This window comes from Lactuca virosa, chromosome 1 (genome assembly GCF_052849685.1).
Source record: "Lactuca virosa cultivar CGN04683 chromosome 1, Lactuca_virosa_CGN04683_v6, whole genome shotgun sequence".
In the NCBI taxonomy this organism is placed as follows: Eukaryota; Viridiplantae; Streptophyta; class Magnoliopsida; order Asterales; family Asteraceae; genus Lactuca; species Lactuca virosa.
Genome location: NC_136426.1, coordinates 208,579,517 through 208,604,708, shown reverse-complemented (window position 1 = coordinate 208,604,708; position 25,192 = coordinate 208,579,517). Strand labels below are relative to the sequence as shown.

General features: G+C 36.1%; 1 protein-coding gene and 1 long non-coding RNA gene across 5 annotated transcripts; both read left to right on the top strand.

Annotated features, from left to right (window-relative positions):
- The first annotated feature begins 2,417 nt into the window (after positions 1–2,417).
- On the top strand, positions 2,418–3,765 carry LOC145108462 (uncharacterized). 2 transcript variants are annotated; one of them, XR_013708287.1, is made up of 3 exons: positions 2,418–2,674; positions 2,763–3,135; positions 3,357–3,765. It is a non-coding gene; the product is annotated as an uncharacterized LOC145108462 (long non-coding RNA). The 2 variants fall into 2 exon arrangements; XR_013708285.1 differs by having other exon boundaries at positions 2,763–3,765.
- A 1,613-nt stretch (positions 3,766–5,378) lies between these two features.
- On the top strand, positions 5,379–10,553 carry LOC145164225 (putative disease resistance RPP13-like protein 1). Of its 3 annotated transcripts, none has more exons than XM_079082958.1 (2): positions 5,379–9,264; positions 10,303–10,553. In XM_079082958.1, the coding sequence occupies exon 1, from the start codon at positions 5,516–5,518 to the stop codon at positions 9,254–9,256; it is 3,741 nt and encodes a 1,246-aa protein (XP_078939084.1). In that variant the 5' UTR covers positions 5,379–5,515; the 3' UTR covers positions 9,257–9,264; positions 10,303–10,553. The 3 variants fall into 3 exon arrangements, with proteins under 3 accessions (XP_078939084.1, XP_078939080.1, XP_078939077.1); XM_079082954.1 differs by lacking the exon at positions 10,303–10,553 and adding an exon at positions 9,358–9,501; XM_079082951.1 differs by lacking the exon at positions 10,303–10,553 and having other exon boundaries at positions 5,379–9,501.
- Positions 10,554–25,192: the final 14,639 nt, after the last annotated feature.

Below are 25,192 nucleotides of genomic sequence, written 5' to 3'. Positions count from 1 at the left end.
TATCATCACTGGAAACAACCATGCATTATGGACCGCATTATAAATTGTATGAGCTCTACTTTTTCCATTAAAGATCTCGGTCATCTTCCCTATTTGTTAGGAATCAAGGTTATTCATCATCAAAAGAATCGTGTGTTATCTTAACGGAAATATATCCTTGAGATCCTCAGCAGTCAGACCTCTCTGACTGCAAGCCAATTTGTTCTCTCATGAGTTCTTCTTAGCTCTTGAATATTGATTATAGCCCTCCTCTTTCAAATCCAACCATATATCGTCAAACTGTTGGAGCATTCCAATCGTGTTACTTTATCACGCCCATATATTGTCTTTGTTGTGAACAGAGTATCAGTTTATGCACGCTCTAATAGAGAATCATTGGTCTGCTGTTAAACGCATCTTGCGTTATTTAAAAGGAACAACCGATCTTGGTCTCTTGATTCGTCACCAGTCTGGTTCTTCTCTTCTCTCAATGCTTTCACAAATGCTTATTGGCAAGATTCTACCTCCTCACTAGTTCATGCCTATTCTGACTCTAACTGGGCTAGCTGTCCAGTCGACCGACGATCCACGGGGGGATATGTCATCTACTTGGGATCAAATATTGTCTCATGAACTAACCATAAACAAAAAACAGTTTTCAAGGTCCTCAACTAAATCTGAGTACAAAGCTTTTGCTGATGCAATTGTAAAATTTATTTGATTGAAAGCTCTCTTGCATGAGCTTGAACCTTGCCTTTTTCCAATTCAATATCCATGAGAATGATCATTTTGTTAAGAAATTCCATAATTACCCCTGGACTGCATCATCTATCAGCAAAATATCACCCGTAAACCATCATGCGCTTTAATTCCAACAACAATGGTGTCACACAATCCTTTAATACCCTGATTTCAATAGCAAAAATAAATATTTTACTCAAATTTCATGTTAAAATTTACCATTTATGTGCAGAAATTAAGTTACCTGACTGTGTGACTATATGCACCAATAGCTCGCATTACATAAGATGATGGATTGTTTTTTTTTTCAAAATATATCAATATTTGTTAGCAAATTCAAGTAAATAAGACTAACCTCCCTTCTTCGAAGAAAAGAGTATCATGTCTAATAATTTAGACAATAACAGCACCGGCCAACTAAATCACAACATTATGTGAGTTATATGAATGTTAATCGAGAAAAAAAAGGTTGGAACAAACGAAAATCAAACAAAAACGAAAACCCAAAACTGGAAACTAAATTTAAATCAAACCCAAACCCAAAATTGATTCTTCGTCTTCATTAAAACTGGAAATCGCACCGACACCTTCCACCACCAGGAAAGAATCTATGGACGAAGCCCACAACCTCCTTTCACCGACGACCCTACCTCCATCCCCCTCTCCATCCTTTCCAGCCACAAACAACAATTGAAGAATAGAAAATTTTATTAAGTTCCCGATATCATTATGGATTTCAGTGGTGATTTCATTGTTGGAAAGAGAAACCAAAGTAGAGGAGAAAAACATTGACTCAGATGTAAAGCTCTCTTTTATAATCACGCCGATTGAGAAACGTGGAGTGGAGTTTGAAGTGAGTTGAAGTTGGTTTGAAGTCGGTTGAGAGGTTGAAGACGTGAACGTGGGGAGAAGAAGAAGGAAGCGTGTGGAGGAGCAGAAAAAGGCTGCAACCTCTAACCGTAAATGTTGAGTTATTCCGGTGGAGATTGAAAGATGAGAGAGTTTTAAGGGCTGAGATTGATTCGACGGTTTTTCATTCACCATCAATAATAATATAAAGAATATGGAAGAGGGAACTACTAAAACTAACGCCCCCTCCTGAGTATCACTTAACGAAAGAAGAGAACGGAATTGAGAGGATTTGGAAGGAAAACAGAGAAGTTTGGTTGCTCCCTAGTTTTTTTTAGAAGAGAAGAGAAGAAGAGAACGGATTTCAGAGGAATTGTATCGTTCCAAACTTTCCTCCCAAATTGGGACGAATTGGAGAGAATGAAACGCATGGAAGATAAAAAGCTACCTTATGACGAAAATACCCTTAGCCTGATGATAAAAGGATACGTTCCCTGTCTTCTATTCTACCTTCTTGATCGCCTTGCCTTCTGCCTTCTCTGTAACAACTGGTACGACAATTTCTTCTTATTCTTATGCTGTTCTTTCTTTTTTTTTGTTATTCTTCTGTTTGGAGATAAAAAACAGCTTGAAACTAGTTTTTTTTGGAGATATTCTGTTCTTTATCGTCTTGCCTGTATTTTGTTTTTGGTTATTCTTCTGTACCTAATTTCTTCTTATAAACAATAACCATTTTCATATTTCAAGTAAAAAGGTTAAATTGGAAATAAAATCAAATTGGTAATAAGCTTGTTTTTCCTTTCTTTAGAACTCGGGAGCACGGAATGCTTTATCCATTCCGTTCCCTTTCTTTTCTTTTCTCTCCTTGTTCTTCCTTTTTTTTCTTTTTTTTCTTTTCTTTCCTTTAATGAACTCGGGAGGCGTAAGAATATGAGACCAATAAATTAAAAGTGATCTTTAAATGAGACATACTGGGAACTATTCTGAAGCTTATCGTCAAATTCTCCTTATTTTCTTCTGAAGCTTCATTATAATGACTGTATGCAACGCTCAAGGAAGAAATTCGATCTATTTTCATTTTTTCCAAGCTAGGGTTACATCCAATGTAAAATTGATTTGGGTTTTTTTTTTTTTTTTTTTCCAGTTCTTACTGTTTTCGAATTCAAAATCATAACTTGAATTTAAAATAACAGATTCGTCTATGGTTCTGTACTCTGCTTTCCTCCACCCGTTCACCCTCAACGTCATTCATTGATATTTAGTTTTAATTTTAATGTTGAAGATTATGTCAATGGAAAACGAGAAAAGGTGATATTCTTTTCTTCGATTGTCTGTATATCCTCTGTCTTCGTGTGCTTATGATGACGTTCTTTTGGATGTTGAAAGGAATAAAATGAAACAGAATTTTTAGCTTGCTCATACTTCTCACTTCCTCTTTCTCCATATACCTGTGTTCTTTAATTTTATTCAGAGATGATTCTGATGGTGTATAGTCTTTGACAGCTGTCCATTTTTCTTTTTAGAGAAAAGAGAACAGCAATTGGATGTTACTTTCTTAAACAAAAGGTATTCCATCTGTGAAAACCATGGTTTTTTTTTTTCTACAAAGCATTGTAGTTCTTATTTTCATCATGGAGGTTTATCCAAATAGAAGTATATATATAAGCAGTTAGACATTGCTAACTTGGCTTATTTAGATTTGAGAAGTGTAAATTTTATTATTTGCATCTGAGATGTAAAACTTTTTATTTATCGATATGGATGTGTGCAATTGGTCATGTTTGCAGGACGCTGAAGGGAAAGCAGTAGAAGCCTTCCATTTTTGAACCCTTTTATAAAGATATCATACATATATATTTCCCAAGCTTAATCAGCTGCAAACTGATTTGAGTGGAACCCAATTATTTTTTTTCTAGAAACTGTAGCCATTGTTACACAGTTTCCATATGATAAAAAACGTGAGCTTTATCTAACTTATCATTTTTGTACTCAAATCTAAGTTAGATTAATTGCAGAATTGGATAGCTTACTCAAGGAGTTTGTAACATTTGAGTTTCTTGCCACAAGATGGAAGTTTTTGCTTCAAAAGCTTTGTAAATCTTGTGAAACTGAAGTAGATTTTTATTAAAGAAATTCCCTGCAAATAGAAACCATGGTTAAAATGCAATAAATAGCAGCAGCCTACTTTTCTTTCTCTTTGATAACTAGAAAATATTTACACTGGTGATGGACAATGCATGTTATCGCTTAATCATTAATTCCGACTATTAAAACTTCAAAGTGTCTTTATTGGATTACATGTATCCAGGATTAAACATTTGTGGCAAAAAGATCCTTTAAACATTAGGTGAAAATTTTTCATTATTTGGGTGATATTTGCGTTGTGTGTGAAAGCAATACAACAACTAAATTCATAGACCTCATTTCTTATAAATGGACCAACATTTAGGGCATAGAGAGGAGCTAAGTTTTTTGGATTCAATATTACTAATGCATATCATTAGTCTTGTTAGCAAAAATGATTTCCATGTCAATGGGATTATGATCAATTTGTGTATTTATTATTAATTACAATAAGGTTATAAATTAGTGTTAGTGTTATATAATAAAATTAAAAAGGGACTAATATGAAACTAGAAATGATATTTATGTAAATTGGTCAGCCGATTCCAGTTTTTTGAAAAAGAAAAAGTTGGCATTATAGCAAAAAGCTATATTCATTCATTGTGGAAGAAAAAAAGGACGGACATGATAACTGGATAAGGAAAAAATTATGTCTATGGACCCTACTATGGTGTATGCTTTCTAAGTTAGTTCCAGCTGCACTAATTTACACCATACTCGGTCTACGTACCTTTTTCTTCTTATCTGCAAATTCTCATCTCTTCAAATCAAAGCCCTCAAAAAAAAAAAAAAGAACCGAATCTTTCCTTTTAATATATAACAAGATATTAAATATATTATATATTACATCTAAATTATAATTATTAGATAAAAATGAAGTATAAATACATAAAATAAAAAAGAAAAAAAATAAAATCGACAATTAAAACTTCACTTCCATTTTAGAGAAATGAATAATGTTAATCTATATTTGGGGACAAACTATTTATATCTCGAAAAATACAGATGAAATTGATATATGGTTGGAGGAGAATGGGAAAAACTATGAATAGTGTTCCTCCATATTTGGGGGAAATTATTTATATCTTAAAAAATGGAGATGAAAATGAGGTAGAATTAGAAAAGAATGAAGTAATAAATAGAGAAAAAAAAAAGAATTTACGAGTGGGTTGAAGATGCTCTAAAAAGATAGATTACTTCAAAGTTTATTCCTACGTCTAACACGAAAAATAATTAAGCAATTCATTTGGCAAATTTGATATATAGTTTGGTGCAATGTTGTGTCATTTCTCTTATATATTTTATACAAGTTATAATATTAAAATAAAATATTATTATTATTATTATTATTATTTGTTTTGAAACGCTATGTTCTTTTTTCATTATATTAAAATATCCCAAATATATTTAACATTGGTGTCATTCGGATTTCGAGTGACTCTGTTTAGTAATATAATATATTAAAAGTATTCAATTTTTATTATGTATTTATACTGATTTACAAGAAAGGGTATAAAGTGTTTATTTCATATACGAAAAAGGGACTAATATGAAACTATAAATGATATTTATGTAAATTGGTGGACCGATTTCTTTGAAAAAGAAAGGATAGCAAACACGTCTCATTGTAGAAGAAGAAAGAAGAAAGGACGGACCCGATCAAGGATAACTATGGACCCTACTATACTATAGTGGATGCTGAGTGACTTCCAGCACTAATATACTCAGTCTACCCACCTTTTTCTCTCATCTGCAAATTCTAATCTCTTGAAATCAAAGCCCTCAAGCAAAAGAACCGAATCTTTCCTTTCTCCGAATTCCAATGGCTGAAATCGTTGTTAGCGCCGTCATCACCTTGCTGTGTGAGAAGCTGATCTCTGGTGACTTGATTAAGCTTGCTCGATCCGAAGGAATCGATTCTCAGCTGCAGAAATGGAAGAAAAACCTGCCCATGATCCAAGCCGTGCTAGCTGATGCAACCCAGAAGCAAATACAAGAGAGAGCTGTTCAACTGTGGGTGAACGATCTCCATCATTTGGCTTACGACATTGACGATGTACTCGACGATTTGGCCACCGAAGCTCTGCGACGCAAGTTGAATCAAGAAGCTCATGCCAACACCAGCACTAGTAAGGTATTGAAGCTCGTCCCAAAGTGCTGTACTAATTTCACTCCTCGCAACATTATGTATGGTCAGCAGATGAGTTCTAAGCTAGAAGAGATCACCATAAAATTGCATGATCTTGTTGACCAGAAAAATGATTTGGGTTTGAATGTGGATGTTCAAAGGTCAAATATAACAGAGAGACGGTTGGAGCAAACTTCACTGGTCGATGAGTCCAAAATCATGGGTCGGGAAGGGGATAAAGAGAAATTGCTAGGGAAGTTGTTGGGAGATGAAGGATGTGACCAGAATGTGAGCATAGTGTCCATAGTTGGAATGGGTGGAATAGGCAAAACCACTCTTGCCAAAGTTTTATACAACGAGCAGAAAGTGAAAGATCACTTTGAAGTCAGGGCATGGGTTTGTGTTTCTGAAGAGTGCGATGTGTTTAACATTAGCAAGGCTATCTTTCAAGCAGTAACAGGTCAAAACAAAGATTTTGCTAATCTAGATCTGCTTCATGTGGCCCTCAAAGAAGAACTTTCAAAGAAAAGGTTCCTACTTGTTCTAGATGATGTCTGGAACGAAGACGACAATAAGTGGCAACTCATACAAAGCCCTCTTATTGTAGGGGCACCTGGAAGTAGAATTATTGTCACAACCCGGAGTACCCGAGTTGCATCAGTGATGGACTCGCAACAAACTTACCCTTTAGGAGTTTTGTCAAATGAAGATGCACTGTCATTATTTGCTCAACACGCGTTAGGAGAAAAAAACTTTGACAAACATCCAACACTTAAGTTGTTTGGTGAAGGTATGGTTCAGAAATGTGGTAGATTGCCTTTGGCTTTGACAGCACTTGGGAGGGTCTTGAAGGGAAATCGAAATGGCGATAAATGGGAGGAGTTGTTGAAGAGTGAGATATGGGATATAGATGATGGGAATAAGATTCTTCCGGCTCTAAAACTAAGCTACTATCATCTCCCTCCACATCTGAAGCAGTTGTTCGCATATTGCTCCTTAATTCCCAAGGACTATGTGTTTAACAAAAATAAATTAGTCCTATTGTGGGTGGCAGAAGGATTTTTGTCTCAATCAAAAGGAAACAAGTCAATGGAGAATTTAGGTCATGAGTATTTTGAAGAGTTAAAGTCAAGGTCCTTTTTTCAACAGTCAACGAATGACGAGTTAGGATATACAATGCATGACCTGATGAATGACTTGGCCACAAGTGTTGCAGGAGAGTTTTCCTTTAGATTGGATGGTGAGGTGGACGTATCTGACATGAATGAAACTTCTGATAAGTTTCGTCATCTTTCACTTGTAGGTCGAGGATCTGGATCATATAGAAAGTTTATTGAATTACAAAGAGCTAAATACTTGCGAACTTTCTTAGTCATGTCAGTTGGTTTGGAAAATTATGGCTTTTTGGACAAGGTTCTTCTTGAACTACAATTCCTGAGGGTGCTAAGTGTCGTGGGCTTGAATCACAAATACCAAGGTCGTCAGATAATCAGGATGGTACCAGAATCCATTGGTAATCTCAAGCATCTACGGTACCTTAATTTTTCTTATACCAGAATCACATGTTTGCCTGAAGAAGTGAGTGAGCTTTATAATCTACAGACCTTGTTGGTTCATGATTGTGATGAGTTTTCTAGTTTGCCAAAAAATTGTGCAAAGTTAATAAACCTACGACATCTTGATATAAGTAATACTCCAAAATTGAACAAGATGCCCTTGGGGATCGGTGGGCTGACAAGCCTACAAACTCTAACCAAGGTCATTATTGAAGAAGGTAACGGGCTCAAAATATCCGATCTTAAGGGCCTATCGGATCTTCAAGGCCGACTTTCGATTAAGGGGCTTCACACAGTTAAAAATCCAATAGAAGCAAAGGTTGCCAACTTACATCAAAAGAAAGGTCTTGATGTTTTGGAGATGGAATGGAGTGATGTGTTTGATGATTCTCGGAATGAGATGATTGAATATGAAGTACTTAAAGAACTAAGGCCTGATCCTAAGTTAAAAAAGCTCAAGATTTTCAATAACAGCGGAATGCGATTTCCTACTTGGGTTGGCGATCCCTCCTTTGATCAGTTAACAAAGCTTACATTACGTGGTTGTAGAAGTACACATCTACCAACACTTGGATGTTTAGGGTCTCTTAGGAAGTTGGTTGTTGAAAGGATGAATGAGGTGCAGACTGTGGGTTTTGAGTTCCTTGCACCTGCTAATTCTAATCTTGGCATTCCATTTCCATCCCTTGAAGTTCTGAAATTTGATGATATGAAAGGTTGGCAGAGATGGTCAATTAATAGTGGCGACGGACATGGAGCTCCTAGATCATTTCCTTGTCTTCATGTGATCTCTATAGGCAATTGTCCAGAACTAGCTGAAGTTTCAATCGGATTGATACCTTCACTTCGGGTTTTATATATACGAAATTGTTCCAATACAGTGTTAAGAAGCTTGGTTGGTTTGTCTTCATCACTTGTTGAATTAAAAATGTTAAATGTCAAAGGACTAACTCAACTACACGGAGAAGATTTAATGCATCTTGGGGCACTTGAACGTCTATATATTCATAGCTGTAATGAACTGAGATACTTGTGGGAACGAGAATCAGAGGCATGCAAGAGTCTTGTGAGTTTACAGAAGTTGGAAGTATGGTTTTGTAAAAACTTGGTTTCAGCAGCCGAGAAAGAGGATAATATCGGGATCAGCATGGAATCACTTAAATCTGTGAAATGTCGTAACTGTGAGACACTGGAGAGTTACAATTGTCCAAATAGTGTTGAGAATTTGGTGATCATGGATTGTGATTCAATGACATCTTTGACCTTCTCAGCAGTGCAGGAGCACCCATCATCCCCTCTTACTGAATTGATAGTCGGTGATTGTGATAACATACAATTACAACCCAAACCCATTCCAGCAAAAGACTTCAGTTTGTCTCGCCTAACATCTCTTGAGATCTGTGAGTGCAAGAATCTAAAGTCATTTCCTCATGAGCATTTTCAAAGTCTCACATCTTTGAAAAAACTAGAGATACGAGATTGTCCAAGTATGGACTACTCCTTTCCTTGTGGTGTGTGGCCTCCTAATTTAAGCACATTAGGGATTGGTGGCTTAAATAAGCCCATGTCAGAGTGGGGCCCCCAGAATTTTCCAGCCTCACTAGTTGAACTAATCTTATATGGCGAAAATTCAGGAGTGGTTTCATTTGCAGTGACAGACGATGTGAGGAATACTACTACTCTATCATCATCATCAACTTTTCTTCTTCCACCATCTCTCGTTTCTCTATGGCTCAATGGTTTTAAGGATGTGGAATCATTTTCAGAGGTCTTACAACACCTCTCCTGCTTTAAAAGACTTAGTATTTTCAATTGCCCAAAGCTTGGAGATCTTAAGACCATTTACAACCCATCAAATGTGAGAATAGTTGTGTGGTAGTAGAAAAGGTTCGTCATCTCCTTTCCCATCATCTGTGTCTCTTACATAAGAGTCGTTATTCATTTCAATAATGTTATTATAATCATTGTTTCTTAACAAAGGTGAAAGAGGGTTCTACAGCTTGTATCCCAAAGTATTACGGCCTCCACAATTTTTTTTTTGATAAATGTAATATTCCTTATAAAGTATGATTTCAATTTCTGTGTATATATATTTTTTCAATAACTATCCCAAAGTTTTAGGAACATTAATTTTGAGACTTGTTTGTTTTGGTTTGTTGATAATACTATTTTTATTTGTAAAAAAATAAGAGAAAACTATAACTGCAGTCGTTGAATAGCTTTTTGGTTTTTGTAGAACTTTTACCATTAACTTGCTATGTATATTTGTTGCAATTGTATTATATTATCTTCATTGTACCACTTCTTTGTGTATTCCTTTTCGTTGTCATGTTGTAGTTTTCGTTAATCTCGGCTTCAAGTGAACTTGTGCATTGTTGAATAAATTACTAGAAAACATAACAAAATTGTTTACAATTTGGATTTTTTCCAGAAAATTTGACCTTTTATTTGGTCATCAATTCAGAAATTTTGACCTTTAATGTCAAACCTGTTGGCTTTGAGATGTTGATTTTGGTAATATTTTTGAAAATCAGGGCCATCTTAATCCCTTTGTAACCTTTGTTATATAACTTCAGATTTCTTTACAAATTTGTATCAGTTTCTAGGTTAGAAATAAATCCATTTGACATTAAAACTTTTTCTGTTTTGGTAAAATAAAGAAAAATATGGTCAAACTCTGTATAGCATGACTAATTGTCATTTTGTGTGGCTATTCCCAGTATAATTGATCTATATGTTAAGGACGATGTAAATCTACACACTATAAACTTGTGCAAATATCATGACAACATATTTGTTGTCATTAGTGATTGATTATAGAGATTGTTTATGAAATCATATTAGAATATTCCATATTATTATGTGATCTTGGCATGTTTCTATAAATTATGAGTTTATTCTTAGGAAGTTGCACAATTTCTACAGGTGCATGTTGGACCAAGCCTGTCTACATGATGTCAGTGAGACAAATAAGCTAAATATGCACGGGGATGGACGTTGAAAAAAGTTATAAGACAATCAAGGGTATGAGTAAATACCAAATACAAATTCCATATTTAGGATGAATGGTGGATGAAGTGTTATATAGGTTCACTGAATTGTACTTAGATATAGTAATTATTAAACGTAGTTTGTTTTGGGATTTTATTTACAAGCTAGTTTATAAAAAAAAAATGCATGGCACAAGAAATGGTTATCTTTATATATAAATACACAAGACAGAAGTACAAAATTAGTCCCTGTGTGGTATACGAGTTTTACGGTGTTTAGTCTAAAAATGAACAAGAAAGGCTCATCTTTATATATAAATAAACAATAATAAATTACAAAATTAGTCATTGTGGCATACGAGTTTTATAGGGTTTAGTCTAGAAATGAACTCATTTACCGTTACTTCCGTGAGAATTGGATCAAGGCTATCTATAGCCTTTTTAATTTGTCCCATCATCTTTCATCTTTCTATTAATTATATGATGCAAAAATATATTAAGTTAAATCATAGAGAAATTAATTATCCACATCCTTTTTGTTAGTGTAAATTACACGAATGGTCCTATCATTTGGGGTAATTTGCACGTTAGGTTCCTAACTTATTTTTTTTAACTCGGAACGTCCATACTGTTTGTTTTTGTTGCGCCTTGGTCTTTGTCTTACATAAAAAGACTATTCTGCCCTTGATTTTTTAATTTATTTAAATAAACATACCCCAACCCCACTTCCACCTCACCTTACCTTACTTATCCCACTTAAATAAATTAAAAAATCAAGGGCAAAATAGTCTTTTTAACTAAGACAAGGACCAAGCACGCAACAAAAACAAACTGTAGGGACCTTCTGAGTAGAAATATTAACTTAGGGACCATTCGTGTAATTTACTCTTTTTGTTACTACATATCTTTATTTTATATAAAATAATCTTAGTCTATTCTTTTGATTTTTCTTTATTTAATATAAAATAATAATATGTAAAATGCATTAATTATCTTTTAGTCTATTCTTTTGATTTTTACATTTGTCTAGGTCGAGACAAAAGGTAAGAGCATATTTGGTTTCTCTAGATTATATTATCACCTAAAAAAAAATTAATGAACTTATTATCTTTATTTCAGCGAAATTTTTGATAAAGTTCTTCATTTAATTTGTTATTTTTAAACACATTTAGTATTTTTTTAAGTATTTAACAATAACATTAAATAAAATCAATATATTACAATACATTAAATTAATATTGGGGATTAAAATTGAACAAATTAATTAGTCAAAAAATAATAAAGCTGAGGGTTTTTTTTTTTTTTTAACGATTAATCTAATCTACTCATGATAGAACAAGAATAAAAAGGGTTCAAGTATAACACACAAATCTAAAAAAATCAGTATAATAAAAGTGGTTGCTACAACTGACTCAAAATACTATCTTAAAAACTATAAAATTTGTGAGGTTTATTCTTAACATAATATCTCAGAAAGCTTTTAGTGAGGGTTTCATGTTGATCTGGGGAACTCGACAAAAGTGTTGCGCAAAGCATGATACCGAGGGGAATACCACCCCGTGGTGGTGTGGTACCACTCACATGCATCTTCCCTTTCTCGACTTTGCTTTGTGTGAACATTGTGAACAAGCGAATCCCCCACCACATGTTTTTATCTATTTTCATATATAGTATTGTTTTTAATTTCACTCTTATATTTTATTTCTCTCTTCGTCTTTCACTTTTTCTAGTTAATGATTTTTTTTTTAATTGTTGTTCTTTATTTTCTTTAATTATCTTATTAAAAATGGTGTGGGAAGTTTGATGTAACGTCCTTTTTTCAAATTAATATTAAAATATTTAGAAAATCATTTTGAAATCATAAGTTTCAAAAAATCGGGAATAAGGTCCCATAGTCATTGTTTACAAAAGATTAACAAATTTAACTACTTAGAGGCGGTTAAACAATCATAATATCAAAAGAATAGTTCAAGTAACAACACAATACTTTGGCCTTATAAAATTCCAAGTCATTTTCTAAGTCTTCATTTAATATTATGACATGAATACATTTCAAAACATAGGCTAGTGATTGTGAATGCCTAGTGAGTAATATCGGAATTTCACACCTTTAATGTTAAAGGAGTTTGCACAATCCAATGACTAATTGTCTTTCCAAACCATTAAGTCTTTAGCCTTAAAATCATAAGTCTTTAATCTTGAAATCATAAGTCTGTAAGTTTTCACTAATACACAAATTCGAATAATATTTACTCGTTGACAAATCATAATTTATTAATCACCGGTGTAACATCCCAAAATCGGACCCAAAAATTTTTGTTTTTAAATTATGTTACTTATAAAATAGTTATCGGTAAACAACATTACAATTCTTTTAACATAAAAACATAAGCCATTGTCTCAAAACCATTCTAGTAAATTGTATAATATCAGAGTACAAATCCCAGGTTTCAATGCGGAAAAATCATGTGAGAATGTGTGATGTGCTGCTACGCCGCCTGCTCTTTCCCTTTAGCTGAAGAGGTACCTGAAAGCAAAACTAAAAACCGTAAGCACAAAGCTTAGTGAGTTCCCCCATCATACTCATACTAAATAATGCATAATCCTCGGTATCTTTCAACCGGTAACTGTCAGGCATAACCGGGAGCTGGACTCCCCCTCGGTATCTTTCAACCGGTAACTAGGAACTAACCTCCTCTTCGGTATCTTTCAACCTGTAACTGGGAACTAACCTCCCCTTTAGTATCTTTCAACCGGTAACCGGGGACTATTTCACCCCTTCTACTGCTAACACATAGTAAGCACAGTAAGCATATCAAGGATAATCATATCAAACACGGTAAGCATATCACATATCAATCCCAGATAATTATCACAACGACAATTATCTACCCAACACTCTTACTTGTGGGTTGGCATTTTGGTCGTAGACCCACTCCTACTAGGAGAAGACTCACCTCAAAGTCGTGTAGCGTCCAAACTGTCCTCGACATGAAAATCGACTCTCCTCGACTCCTCAATCCCTACACGACAACCCCTCTAAGTTATCAACTTGTACTTGTAACCCTAACCAGAGTCAACCCAAATCGGGTCAAAGTCAACTTTGGTCAAAGTCAACATCCAGTTGACTTGACTCGCCTAGTTGGTCTACCAACTCGTCGAATCCATACTCCTTTAACCCAATACCATCCTCGACTCTACTCGTCGAGTCTAGCAAGAACTCGACGGGTTCTCCTTCAATCATACCATCATGACCATCTTCATCCGACTCGCCGAGTTCAACCTTGAACTCGACGAGTTCATCTCCCTCATATGAATGTGTCCAGTCTTTGACTCACCGAGTTGTATGAACAACTCGTCGAGTCCATCATCATGGATTGGAAGATTGCCTTTGACTCGCCGAGTTTGCTAATGCACTCGTCGAGCCCCATGATTTCCAGGTCTATAATCTCGTCCATCTTTGTTTAGTCCTTCTCTAGACTCAACCAAACCCCCAAAATAGCAAAGGTTGGAGAACCACTACCCCACTCGCCGAGTCCACTAAACTCCATGTCCATAAACTCGATTTCTGTTAAGCTCATCTCATCCAAAGGGTAGATCTGACCTCCTAGAGTCGATATAGGACGTAAAGCCACGAACTTTACGTCCACGCATGGGTCTTTAAGCTCCAAAGGACCTTAAATGATGTCTAAAAGATGCATGGGGCTCTCATGGCCATAAAGTTGGCACCTTTATGCCATGAGACCCCTCCAATGTCCAAGATATGAAGTCATAACCCCATATTACACTTCACAACCCGAAAATGGCTTAGAAAGCCCTAAGTATACCAAAATCCAAGCCCCAAAGATGATTAAACACATGGAAGATCAAGATAGGAGCTTTTTATCTTAAATGAGCTGGAAATGAAACACAATCTCTGGATCTTCTAGCTCCAACTTGAACTCCCAAGCTCCCTTCCTCTTCTCAAGCTTCACAAACCACAAAAATGCACAAAAATGGCCTTAAAACACTCAAACAAGGCTAGGGTTTCAAGCTAATGTCTTCTGGAAGTATAAGGGACGATTGAGGCTGAGATGGGGAGAGATAAGTTGTTTAAATAGGGTGCAAAGCCTCAAATTTAGGGTTTCACTCAAACAACACCTACTCGCCGAGTTGGTCTCCCGAATCGTCGAGTATATCACTAAAACTTCCCGCAGATCACGATTCTACTCGACTAGTTGGGCCCCCAACTCGTCGAGTCCCAAAGAAAAATATAAGAATTCTTGAATTAAATGCATACTAGGAATCGGGTTTTACAAATCTCCCCCACTTATTTTAGACTTCGTCCTCGAAGTCTGCTGCTGGGTCCTGAAAAAGCTCGGGTTAATGCTCCCTCATCTCGTCCTTCGGCTCCCAGGTGCATTCTGAGCCCTTGCCGTGCTGCCACTGCACCTTCACCAGCTCCACCTTTTTGTTCCTCAGATCCTTCGACTTCCCATCGAGGATCGCCACTGTCCGCTCGATGTAGTTCAGACTGTCATCCACCTGAATATCCTCCAAAGGCACCACAGCCGAATCGTCTACCAGGCACTTCTACAGCTGGGAGATGTGAAAAGTGCTATGAATCTGGCTGAGTTTGGCTGGCAGGTCCAGCCTATACGCCACCTTGCCCACTGTCACACCCCCAAACCAAGGATGGCGGAAACGTCCGGGGGTGGAGGACTTCATGTATAGTATCATAACAACAATTTCAATAGTGATCAAAGTAAACATAACCAACATAAATATAATTGAAAAAGTTACATCATTGTATGAATTACATGTTTACAAATCAATTACATGATGTTGATAAATATGAAATATTTGACGCCTTAACGTCTCATCCTCAGAAGCACTTGTTTACCTCTCTAGTGATTTCCTGAGAATACAAGTAGTTTTGAAAGAGTGTCAACAATTAAGTTGGTGAGTGCATAAGCTTTTGTATGTAGTTATGAAAACCTTTTTCTTGTAAAAGTAGTGTTCGTTCCAGAAAATCCAATATTTTCTTTAATGTATAAATGTAGTCTTAGAACCCAAAGACCGAAATGTACAAGTAATTTATCATACTTATAGTAAAATAATGCAAGTTTTAAATCAACATAAACTCATTTGATTTTAATGAAATCCCCGTAAATTCTATGTTTGTTAATACCACATATGAGTTATTATAACCATGCTATGACCTAGTTGGCCTGAAACGACGTTCTTCAGGCGTCGGAAATGTTATGACATTTATCACCCCAGACCTGCCGGTCTAGCTGTTGCATGCAGCTAAGGTGTGGGTTTGTCAGACCCAATATAGATCTATACACAAGTATCACAATCTCCCTTTAGGAGACTCTGGTTATAATACATGACTTATTTGTAAAGTGAAGCGAATGTCTCACAGAAGTCATTAACGAGTTACGTGTAGTGTAATGAAAACCCGTTTTGTATAAATGTACCCTTTAGTAATGAGTTTGTTATGTAAATGTATCATAAACTATATATATTATAGTTTATCACAACCAGGGTAATAGTAGTAGTCATAAACTATATTTGTCATAGTTACCGAATGTTTGTGTACAATGAATGTAAATTTTGTTTATAAAGATTAATTTATTTACCATACTTATGAAGGTAAAAATCCATTTGTTTACTGATGTATGTCTAATTACCAAGACAAAATGACATATAATGTAATAATATAAAATCACATAATGATATACACCTTGCTCAACAAGTTACAAGGTGTAAATGAAATTGATAATATTTTTCTAGTAATAACCTTTCTGTTTCTGTTCTTAGAAAATTTATAGAAAAATCATCAAAGGTCTAAATCAAAAAACGCTAATTCTGAGAGTTTAGAAAGTCTGTCTAGTTTGTTCATAAATTTTCTCATGATTTTTAGTGATCTCCAACTTGTGTGAAAATATTCATATTCACAGACTGGTCCCGTTTTGTTTCTGAAATGATAGACAGTTTTGTAAAAATCACCATAAATCGTAACAAAATCATATGGTGATGTGCAAGTAGTCATTTTAAAGGTATGAACCTAAACTATATGCTTCTGAAACAATTTTGAAAACGAAAATGTTTAAGTTGACCAAAACAGTCCGTGAATGGAGTTAAACGTTTCTGTTGAAGACTGTTAAATGAGTTTAGTTGTGTTTTTGGTATTTTAACTTGTATTCCCCCCCTTAAAACTTAAGAAAAACATGAAAATGTAGGGGTATGAACTCACCTTATGTGTTATTAGAGGATGGATGTTGGAGAAGAGAAGTGTTCAACTCGAGAACACTTAGAAGATGCCTTGACGAATCGAGAACCTAACATGAAGGTGACGATGTTTGTGTAAGATTCTTATGATTTTGAGTAGAAGGATGCGTAATAATAATAAGAAGAATGAATTATACTTACCAAGAGTAGAAGAGAGCTTGATAATCAGCCTTGGAAGTCTTGAAATTGAGAGAGAATGGTGAGAGAATTTGGAGTGTGATCCTTGGAGGAAAATGAGAGAATGAAAGAAGTATGAAGAGAGGGGATGGGTTTTTATACTTAGACAAGGAGTGGGGCTGGTCATGTAGTGGGTATGAGTTGGTGATGTAGTGGGTAAGAGCTGGTAATGTAGTGGGAAAGAGTTGGCCATGTAGTGGGTGTGAGTGGTGGCATGTGTCATAAAGTAAAGTAAAGTCACCTTTCCACCTCAAGCACTTCCCCCACTAATTATTGGTATGAATGGCCCTAAAAACGTGGGGATTACTGGAATATGGAGTTATAATTGTAAAAATAATGTTTTTGGTGAAAATCCCTCGTTAAAATGATGAAAAACGGGCCTAAAACTAAGTCGTAGTCGAAAAACCGGGAAAAGGAGGCTGTCTGCGAGACCTCTCGCAAGGGGGCAGTCTGCGAGGCTTCGGTCAGCAGCATGGGCTGAGGCTTCGGTCTGGGGAGCTTCGGATCTGAGGTCTCCTGAGCTTCAGATCCGAGGTCTCCTGAGCTTCGGATCAGCAGGGCTTCGGTCCTGAGGCTTTGGATCTGAAGCTTCGGTTTCAGGTCCTTAAGGTTCATTTACCCGTTTTACCCCGTTTCAAGCGACCTGGTTAAGGGTCGAGATGACCCGAATGATTACAAAAAGTTGAAGTAAATTTTGAGAGATATTTGGGAGAGATTTGAGAGAGATTTTAATAGAGAGAGATTGAGTGAAAGAGATTGAGAGAGGTTTCGTTTGTGATCTTTTTGAGTGTCCGGCTTCGCAACGCAAGGTCCATAAACCCCGTTAAGCCATGATTTAGTGTCCTACACAATCCCGATGATTGTGCAATAGTGTTTTATCGCTTTGGTTCGTTGTTTAGCACTGTTACGGCTAAGGAAAATTAAACACACGAATTTTCCAAATGATGTTTTCTCATTAAAATATCGCATTGTACAGTGATTACATAACGTAAACCCTAACATATAAGGGTTAATGGAGTTGACCGGTTTGACTTGTCGTCTTTGTTTGACTTTGACTTGACCGAAATTTGACGGTTGTCACATCATCCCCCCGTTAGAGGGAATTTCGTCCTGAAATTTGCATTTTGACTGGGACTTCAAGAGTTTGGAAAAAGATGTGGAAAACTTTTCGTAGTACAAGAAATTGATTATGGTGAGGAACAACCCGCCTGCTGTCACATGACGACCTTGGAAATTTCTTATTGTAACTTGAGCTGAGTCAATTTAACAGGAGTTTATTGTTTTGGGATGATAGAGTATTCTATGTGTGCTTTTATACTCCCTGTTTTATCCTTGGTATTACCACTATGAATATTTTATAACGTAGTTAGCGAGTTCCATCATTACGAATGTTTCAACAAATTTTGACGAAATTTGCATTATAAGTCCTACCAGTTCTTTTATAGTTGCTTGGCTTAAAGTCGATGTTAGAAGCACGTACTGATATTTAAGGGTGGTTCCGGGGTAAAAAAAATAAAGTTTTATTAGTTACCTATAGCGACGACTTGTCGTCACCACAGGTTTAATCTATTACGATGACTTGTTGTCGTTATAGGTTTTTAACAAGAGCCAACGACATACCTATAGCGACACACAAGTCATAATTTGCATGTGTGAAGACTTGGAGTACTTTCTACTTGGTTCATGTGTGAAGACTTGGAGTACTTTCTAATGAAAAGTGTGCTACTGGGGAAATTCATGTGTGAAGACTTGGAGTACTTTCTAACGAAAAGTGTGCTACTGGGGAAATTGGAAACTGGTACATAGCTTCAAAGTCAAGAATATACAGTAGGCATGTGATGCATTAAATGCATGAGGCACACAAGTCATAATTTGCAGCAACATATACGTATATGTGTGTGAATTGAAGAAGAAGATTACAGCTCAAAGACTATATATATTCATTTTCTCTTCATTTGTTAGATACACAATAACCATAACATCATAGACTATATATATTCAATTTCGTTTGTAATTTTCACTTATTTATATTCCACGAGTGTTACTGAAATCATTTATCAATTTTTCAGAAGTGCCTAATTTGTTTTGTTGCATTCCCAACAATTTGCTATTAATTACTTCTCCCACTTCACTTATATAAATCATCACATTCTTACCGCGACTTTTATCTTCTCCCTCACAAATGGATCCACCTGAAGATCATCAAAACCCCATAGATGACCTCGATTGGTTTCAGTACTTTGACCATCAAGATCTTTTCAGGTATATATAAACGTCACTCATTACACAATCTTTCGCACAGAAAAGTGATTTTGTCGACATTGATCAAAACATGGTTTGGATTTGTAGTGATCAAAAAGAGTCTTTCATCGTGTTGGATTTGATTATCTTGAGTTGTTGGATTTTTGCAGTGGTGACATGCTCGACCATCACGATTACGAGTTGTCGGAAAAATTGCACGAAGTGCTCGATCAGAACGTTTCCACAGTACTTAACAAAGTTCAAAACCTCATTTCTAGAAATGAGTTTCACGATTTTGATCCCCTTGAAGACATAAGCTTATGGGATTGTTGGGAGGATGGTAATTTACCATTGGTTAGTTTCAGTGAAGACTGTAAATCCGGTGGTGAGGCTACATGTAGTTCTAGTGCTGCCACCACTGATCATGGTGGCCGGAAGGTGGCAAAGAGATTGAGACCATTGGAGTTTGAAGAGATAGAGAAGTACTTTGAGATGCCGATAATCATGGCAGCAAAGGAACTAGGGATAGGTTTAACAGTGTTGAATAAAAGATGCAGAGAGCTAAACATAAACAGATGGCCTCATAGAAAACTTAAGAGCCTTCAATCCCTCATTCAAAATGCCAAGGTAAATTACGATAATAACCTTCTATACATTACTCATGCATGCATGCATGCACTTGGTAACCAAAGTAGTTTTGGTATTTTCTAAAATTTTAATTATTAGTTTCTTTATAACATAAACATAGGCCCTATGCATATGTCACATCAAATCAATTGATTTACTACGATTTCCTGATTTATATTTATATAAACTTAACTAATTGTAAATTTTGTGAACTCACACGAAAAATATATTGCATCTACCTTTAAAACTAGGAGTTGGGATTAAAGGAGGAGATAGAGACGTTAGAAGGGCACAAGAAGATGATGGAGAAATTGCCAGGTATGGAATTGACAGAAAGAACAAAGAAGCTTAAGCAAGCTTGCTTCAAAGCTATTTATAAGAAGAGAGGACTTAACAATCCTTAGTCCTTACCTTTTCTTTTTAAAATTTTTTTTCAGCTTCTTTAACGTATTTTTTTGGATGTAATCAAGGGTATTTTTGCCATTTTGTTATAATTAGTGGATTTTAATCTATATTGTATGTGTTTTTCTCTTGATAGTTTGATACCCTTTTCAGTTTCATTGTGTTTGTCTATTGATTTTTAATGCAGAAAATTTTGTATAATTTGGGTATTATAGTTTGTATTATGTATTTAGCTATATTCTAGATTGCCGACATGACTACGCCGACGACTCTATACCAGAGGTCTTTATAAATAGACTTACGAATTTAGTAGGAATAACTTGATTATAATCTTGTGATTTGTTCCATGTCTGATCCACTCTTAAGATTCACTCGACATGCCCCCAGTTATGTGTAATTAAAATTTTATTAGACTGTTGATCCTAATGAGTCTACCCTAAGTCCACAACCAAATAAGGAACAGGTCCTAAGGCGGACTCACCATTTCTAGGTCAATCATTTCTTAATTACACATAACTTCGAGGTACACCTAAAGAATCTTAGAGTTATTAGTTGTAATTGTTTGTAATACCATGTAGTGAGATTCAATGAAATAAAATGCATGCCAATTTCTTTGATAAACCTTTTAGTAAATATCCTTACCATTTATATACACATGTATAATTTCACACTTTAGTGAACTATTCTTTGTGTTTCTGTTAATGTCTTGGAGATGGAGTTATGGTAGTGGGTAGAAGTAGGTTTTGTACGGGCGTTAAGATTCACCCATCATGTTGTCCGTGCGAGAATAGGGATAGAAGAGATAATTAATAGACGCCTAATCCTATAATTACTTATAGGGGGGTGATCCTTATTAGTTACATCTATAATTACGTAGTGCATACCAGTTATACATAATTTGAGATAGAATAGACCTTCGAATAAATGACTCTACTCTAAGTCCACAACCAAACGAGGAACAGGAAGTAGAGCAATAGTCATAGATTCTGAGTCTATAATATCTTTAATTATGTATAACTTTGGCGTATGCACTCAGTTATCATAGGCCTACTAATAGGGGCCTTTAGTTTTCACATAAGTTGGTTATAGTATCATCAAATACTCCTATAGTATTTTTAGATTCGATTCTTTAAGTATTCCATGTAGGGTGTAGTTAGGTTGTTAGATTTGTTGCCCATTATGACTATCCCCCAGTACATGCAAGTCATTCCTCGGACATATATAGTTGATCAGGCTATATCCTTCCCAGACTTGATTCACATATACCAAGGCATACCCATAGTGTACAACTCCTCTTCTTTTACTTTATGTTCTCCTAGTTATGACACTATGCGAGCAGCCGAGCATGTATGCATGTATTTATACTTTTAATAAGAAACCATTTACTTTCTAAAAGTATAGTTATTTGAAAATGTTCAATCAGAGACTTTCAGTCCCAAATGTGTTTATAGTTTGTATATCTTATGTTGTTCGATATACTGAGTTCACTATAAACATTGCTCTGATACCAATCTGTCACACCCCCAAACCAAGGATGGCGGAAACGTCCGGGGGTGGAGGACTTCATGTATAGTATCATAACAACAATTTCAATAGTGATCAAAGTAAACATAACCAACATAAATATAATTAAAAAAGTTACATCATTGTATGAATTACATGTTTACAAATCAATTACATTATGTTGATAAATATGAAATATTTGACGCCTTAACGTCTCATCCTCAGAAGCACTTGTTTACCTGTTTAGTGATTTCCTGAGAATACAAGTAGTTTTGAAAGAGTGTCAACAATTAAGTTGGTGAGTGCATAAGCTTTTGTATGTAGTTATAAAAACATTTTTCTTGTAAAAGTAGTGTTCGTTCCAGAAAATCCGATATTTTCTTTAATGTATAAATGTAGTCTTAGAACCCAAAGACCGAAATGTACAAGTAATTTATCATACTTATAGTAAAATAATGCAAGTTTTAAATCGACATAAACTCATTTGATTTTAATGAAATCCCCGTAAATTCTATGTTTGTTAATACCACATGTGAGTTATTATAACCATGCTATGACCTAGTTGGCCTGAAACGACGTTCTTCAGGCGTCAGAAATGTTATGACATTTGTCACCCCAGACCTGCCGGTCTAGCTTTTGCATGCATCTAAGGTGTGAGTTTGTCAGACCCAATATAGATCTATACACAAGTATCACGCTCTCCCTTTAGGAGACTCTGGTTATAATACATGACTTATTTGTAAAGTGAAGCGAATGTCTCACAGAAGTCATTAACGAATTTACGTGTAGTGTAATGAAAACCCGTTTTGTATAAATGTACCCTTTAGTAATGAGTTTGTTATGTAAATGTATCATAAACTATATCTATTATAGTTTATCACAACCAGGGTAATAGTAGTAGTCATAAACTATATTTGTCGTAGTTTACCGAATGTTTGTGTACAATGAATGTAAATTTTGTTTATAAAGATTAATTTATTTACCATACTTATGAAGGTAAAAATCAATTTGTTTACTGATGTATGTCTAATTACCAAGACAAAATGACATATAATGTAATAATATAAAATCACATAATGATATACACCTTGCTCAACAAGTTACAAGGTGTAAATGAAATTGATAATATTTTTCTAGTAATAACGTTTCTGTTTCTGTTCTTAGAAAATTTATAGAAACATCATCGAAGGTCTAAATCAAAAACCACAAAGTCTGAGAGTTTAGAAAGTGTGTTTAGTTTGTTCATAAATTTTCTCATGATTTTTAGTGATCTCCAACTTGTGTGAAAATATTCATATTCACAGACTGGTTCGGTTTTGTTTCTGATATGATAGACAGTTTTGTAAAAATCACCATAAATCGTATAAAAATCATATGGTGATATGCAAGTAGTCATTTTAAAGGTATGAACCTGAACTATATGCATCGGAAACAGTTTTGAAAACTAAAATGTTTAAGTTGACCAAAACAGTCCGTGAATGGAGTTAAACGTTTCTGTTGAAGACTGTTAAATGAGTTTAGTTGTGTTTTTGGTATTTTAACTTGTATTCCCCCCATTAAAACTCAAGAAAAACGTGAAAATGTAGGGGCATGAACTCACCTTATGTGTTATTAGAGGATGGATGTTGGAGAAGATAAGTGTTCAACTCGAGAACACTTAGAAGATGCCTTGACGAATCGAGAACCTAACATGAAGGTGACGATGTTTGTGTAAGATTCTTATGATTTTGAGTAGAAGGATGCGTAATAATCATAAGAAGAATGAATTATACTTACCAAGAGTGGAAGAGAGCTTGATAATCATCCTTGGAAGTCTTGAAATGGAGAGAGAATTTGGAGTGTGATCCTTGGAGGAAAATGAGAGAATGAAAGAAGTATGAAGAGAGGGGATGGGTTTTTATACTTAGACAAGGAGTGGAGCTGGTCATGTAGTGGGTATGAGTTGTTCATGTAGTGGGTAAGATCTGGTCATGTAGTGGGAAAGAGTTGGCCATGTAGTGGGTGTGAGTGGTGGCATGTGTCATAAAGTAACGTAAAGTCACCTTTCCACCTCAAGCACTTCCCCCACTAATTATTGGTATGAATGGCCCTAAAAACGTGGGGATTACTGGAAAATGGAGTTATAATTGTAAAAATAAAGTTTTTGGTGAAAATCCCTCGTTAAAATGATGAAAAACGGGCCTAAAACAAAGTCGTAGTCGAAAAACCGGGAAAAGGAGGCTGTTTGCGAGACCTCTCGCAAGGGGCAGTCTGCGAGGCTTCGGTCAGCAGCATGGGCCGAGGCTTCAGTCAACAGCATAGGCCGAGGCTTCGGTCTGGGGAGCTTCGGATCTGAGGTCTCCTGAGCTTCGGATCAGCAGGGCTTCGGTCATGAGGCCTCGGATCTGAAGCTTCGGTTTCAGGTCCTTAAGGTTATTTTACCCGTTTTTACCCCATTTCAAGCGACCCGGTTAAGGGTCGAGATGACCCGAATGATTACAAAAAGTTGAAGTAACTTTTGAGAGAGATTTGGGAGAGATTTGAGAGAGATTTTAATAGAGAGAGATTGAGTGAAAGAGATTGAGAGAGGTTTCGTTTGTGATCTTTTTGAGTGTCCGGCTTCGCAACGCAAGGTCCATAAACCCCGTTAAGCCATGATTTAGTGTCCTACACAATCCCGATGATTGTGCAATAGTGTTTTATCGCTTTGGTTCGTTGTTTAGCACTGTTACGGCTAAGGAAAATTAAACACATGAATTTTCCAAATGATGTTTTCTCATTAAAATAGCGCATTGTACAGTGATTACATAACGTAAACCCTAACATATAAGGGTTAATGGAGTTGACCGGTTTGACTTGTCGTCTTTGTTTGACTTTGACTTGACTGAAATTTGACGGTTGTCACACCCACCCAGACCTTAACCCTGAAAGGTCCAATATATCTGGGGCCCAGCTTGCCCCGCTTCCTGAATCGAATGACGCCCTTCCAAGGCGACACCTTCATGAGTACCATATCCCCGACCTGAAACTACAGGTTCGATCGACGCTTGTCGGCATAACTTTTCTACCGACTCTGAGCAGTCTGAAGCCTACTACGAACCTGCTGGATCCTCTCAATAGTCTTGAGTACCACTTCGGTACTCCCCATGACCCTCTGACCAACCTCACCCCAACATATCGGGGTCCTGCACTTCCTCCCATACAAAATCTCGATGGGAGGATGGTCGATACTCGCATGATAGCTGTTATTATAGGAGAACTCTGCCAGAGGAATGTAAGTATCCCAACTACCTCCGAAGTCTAAAACACACGCCCGCAACATATCCTCCAAAGTCTGGATGGTCCGCTCACTCTGACCATCTGTCTGCGGGTGAAAGGCAGTGCTAAAGTGCAGACGAGTACCTAGCTCGTCATGAAACGTCTTCCAGAACCAGGAAGTGAACCACACATATCTGTCAGAAATCACCGAAACAGGCGCCCCGTGCCGCGCCACTACCTCCCTGATATAGATGTCGACCAACTTTTCAGCTGAAATGCTCTCCTGAATCGGAATAAAATGGACGCTCTTGGTCAATCGATCCACGATGACCCAAATCGAATGCACTCCTTGCACGGTCCTG

Bases quoted from the DNA above. Each gene is read 5' to 3' on its own strand.
- LOC145164225 (XM_079082958.1), top strand. From the start codon at position 5,516: ATGGCTGAAATCGTTGTTAGCGCCGTCATCACCTTGCTGTGTGAGAAG.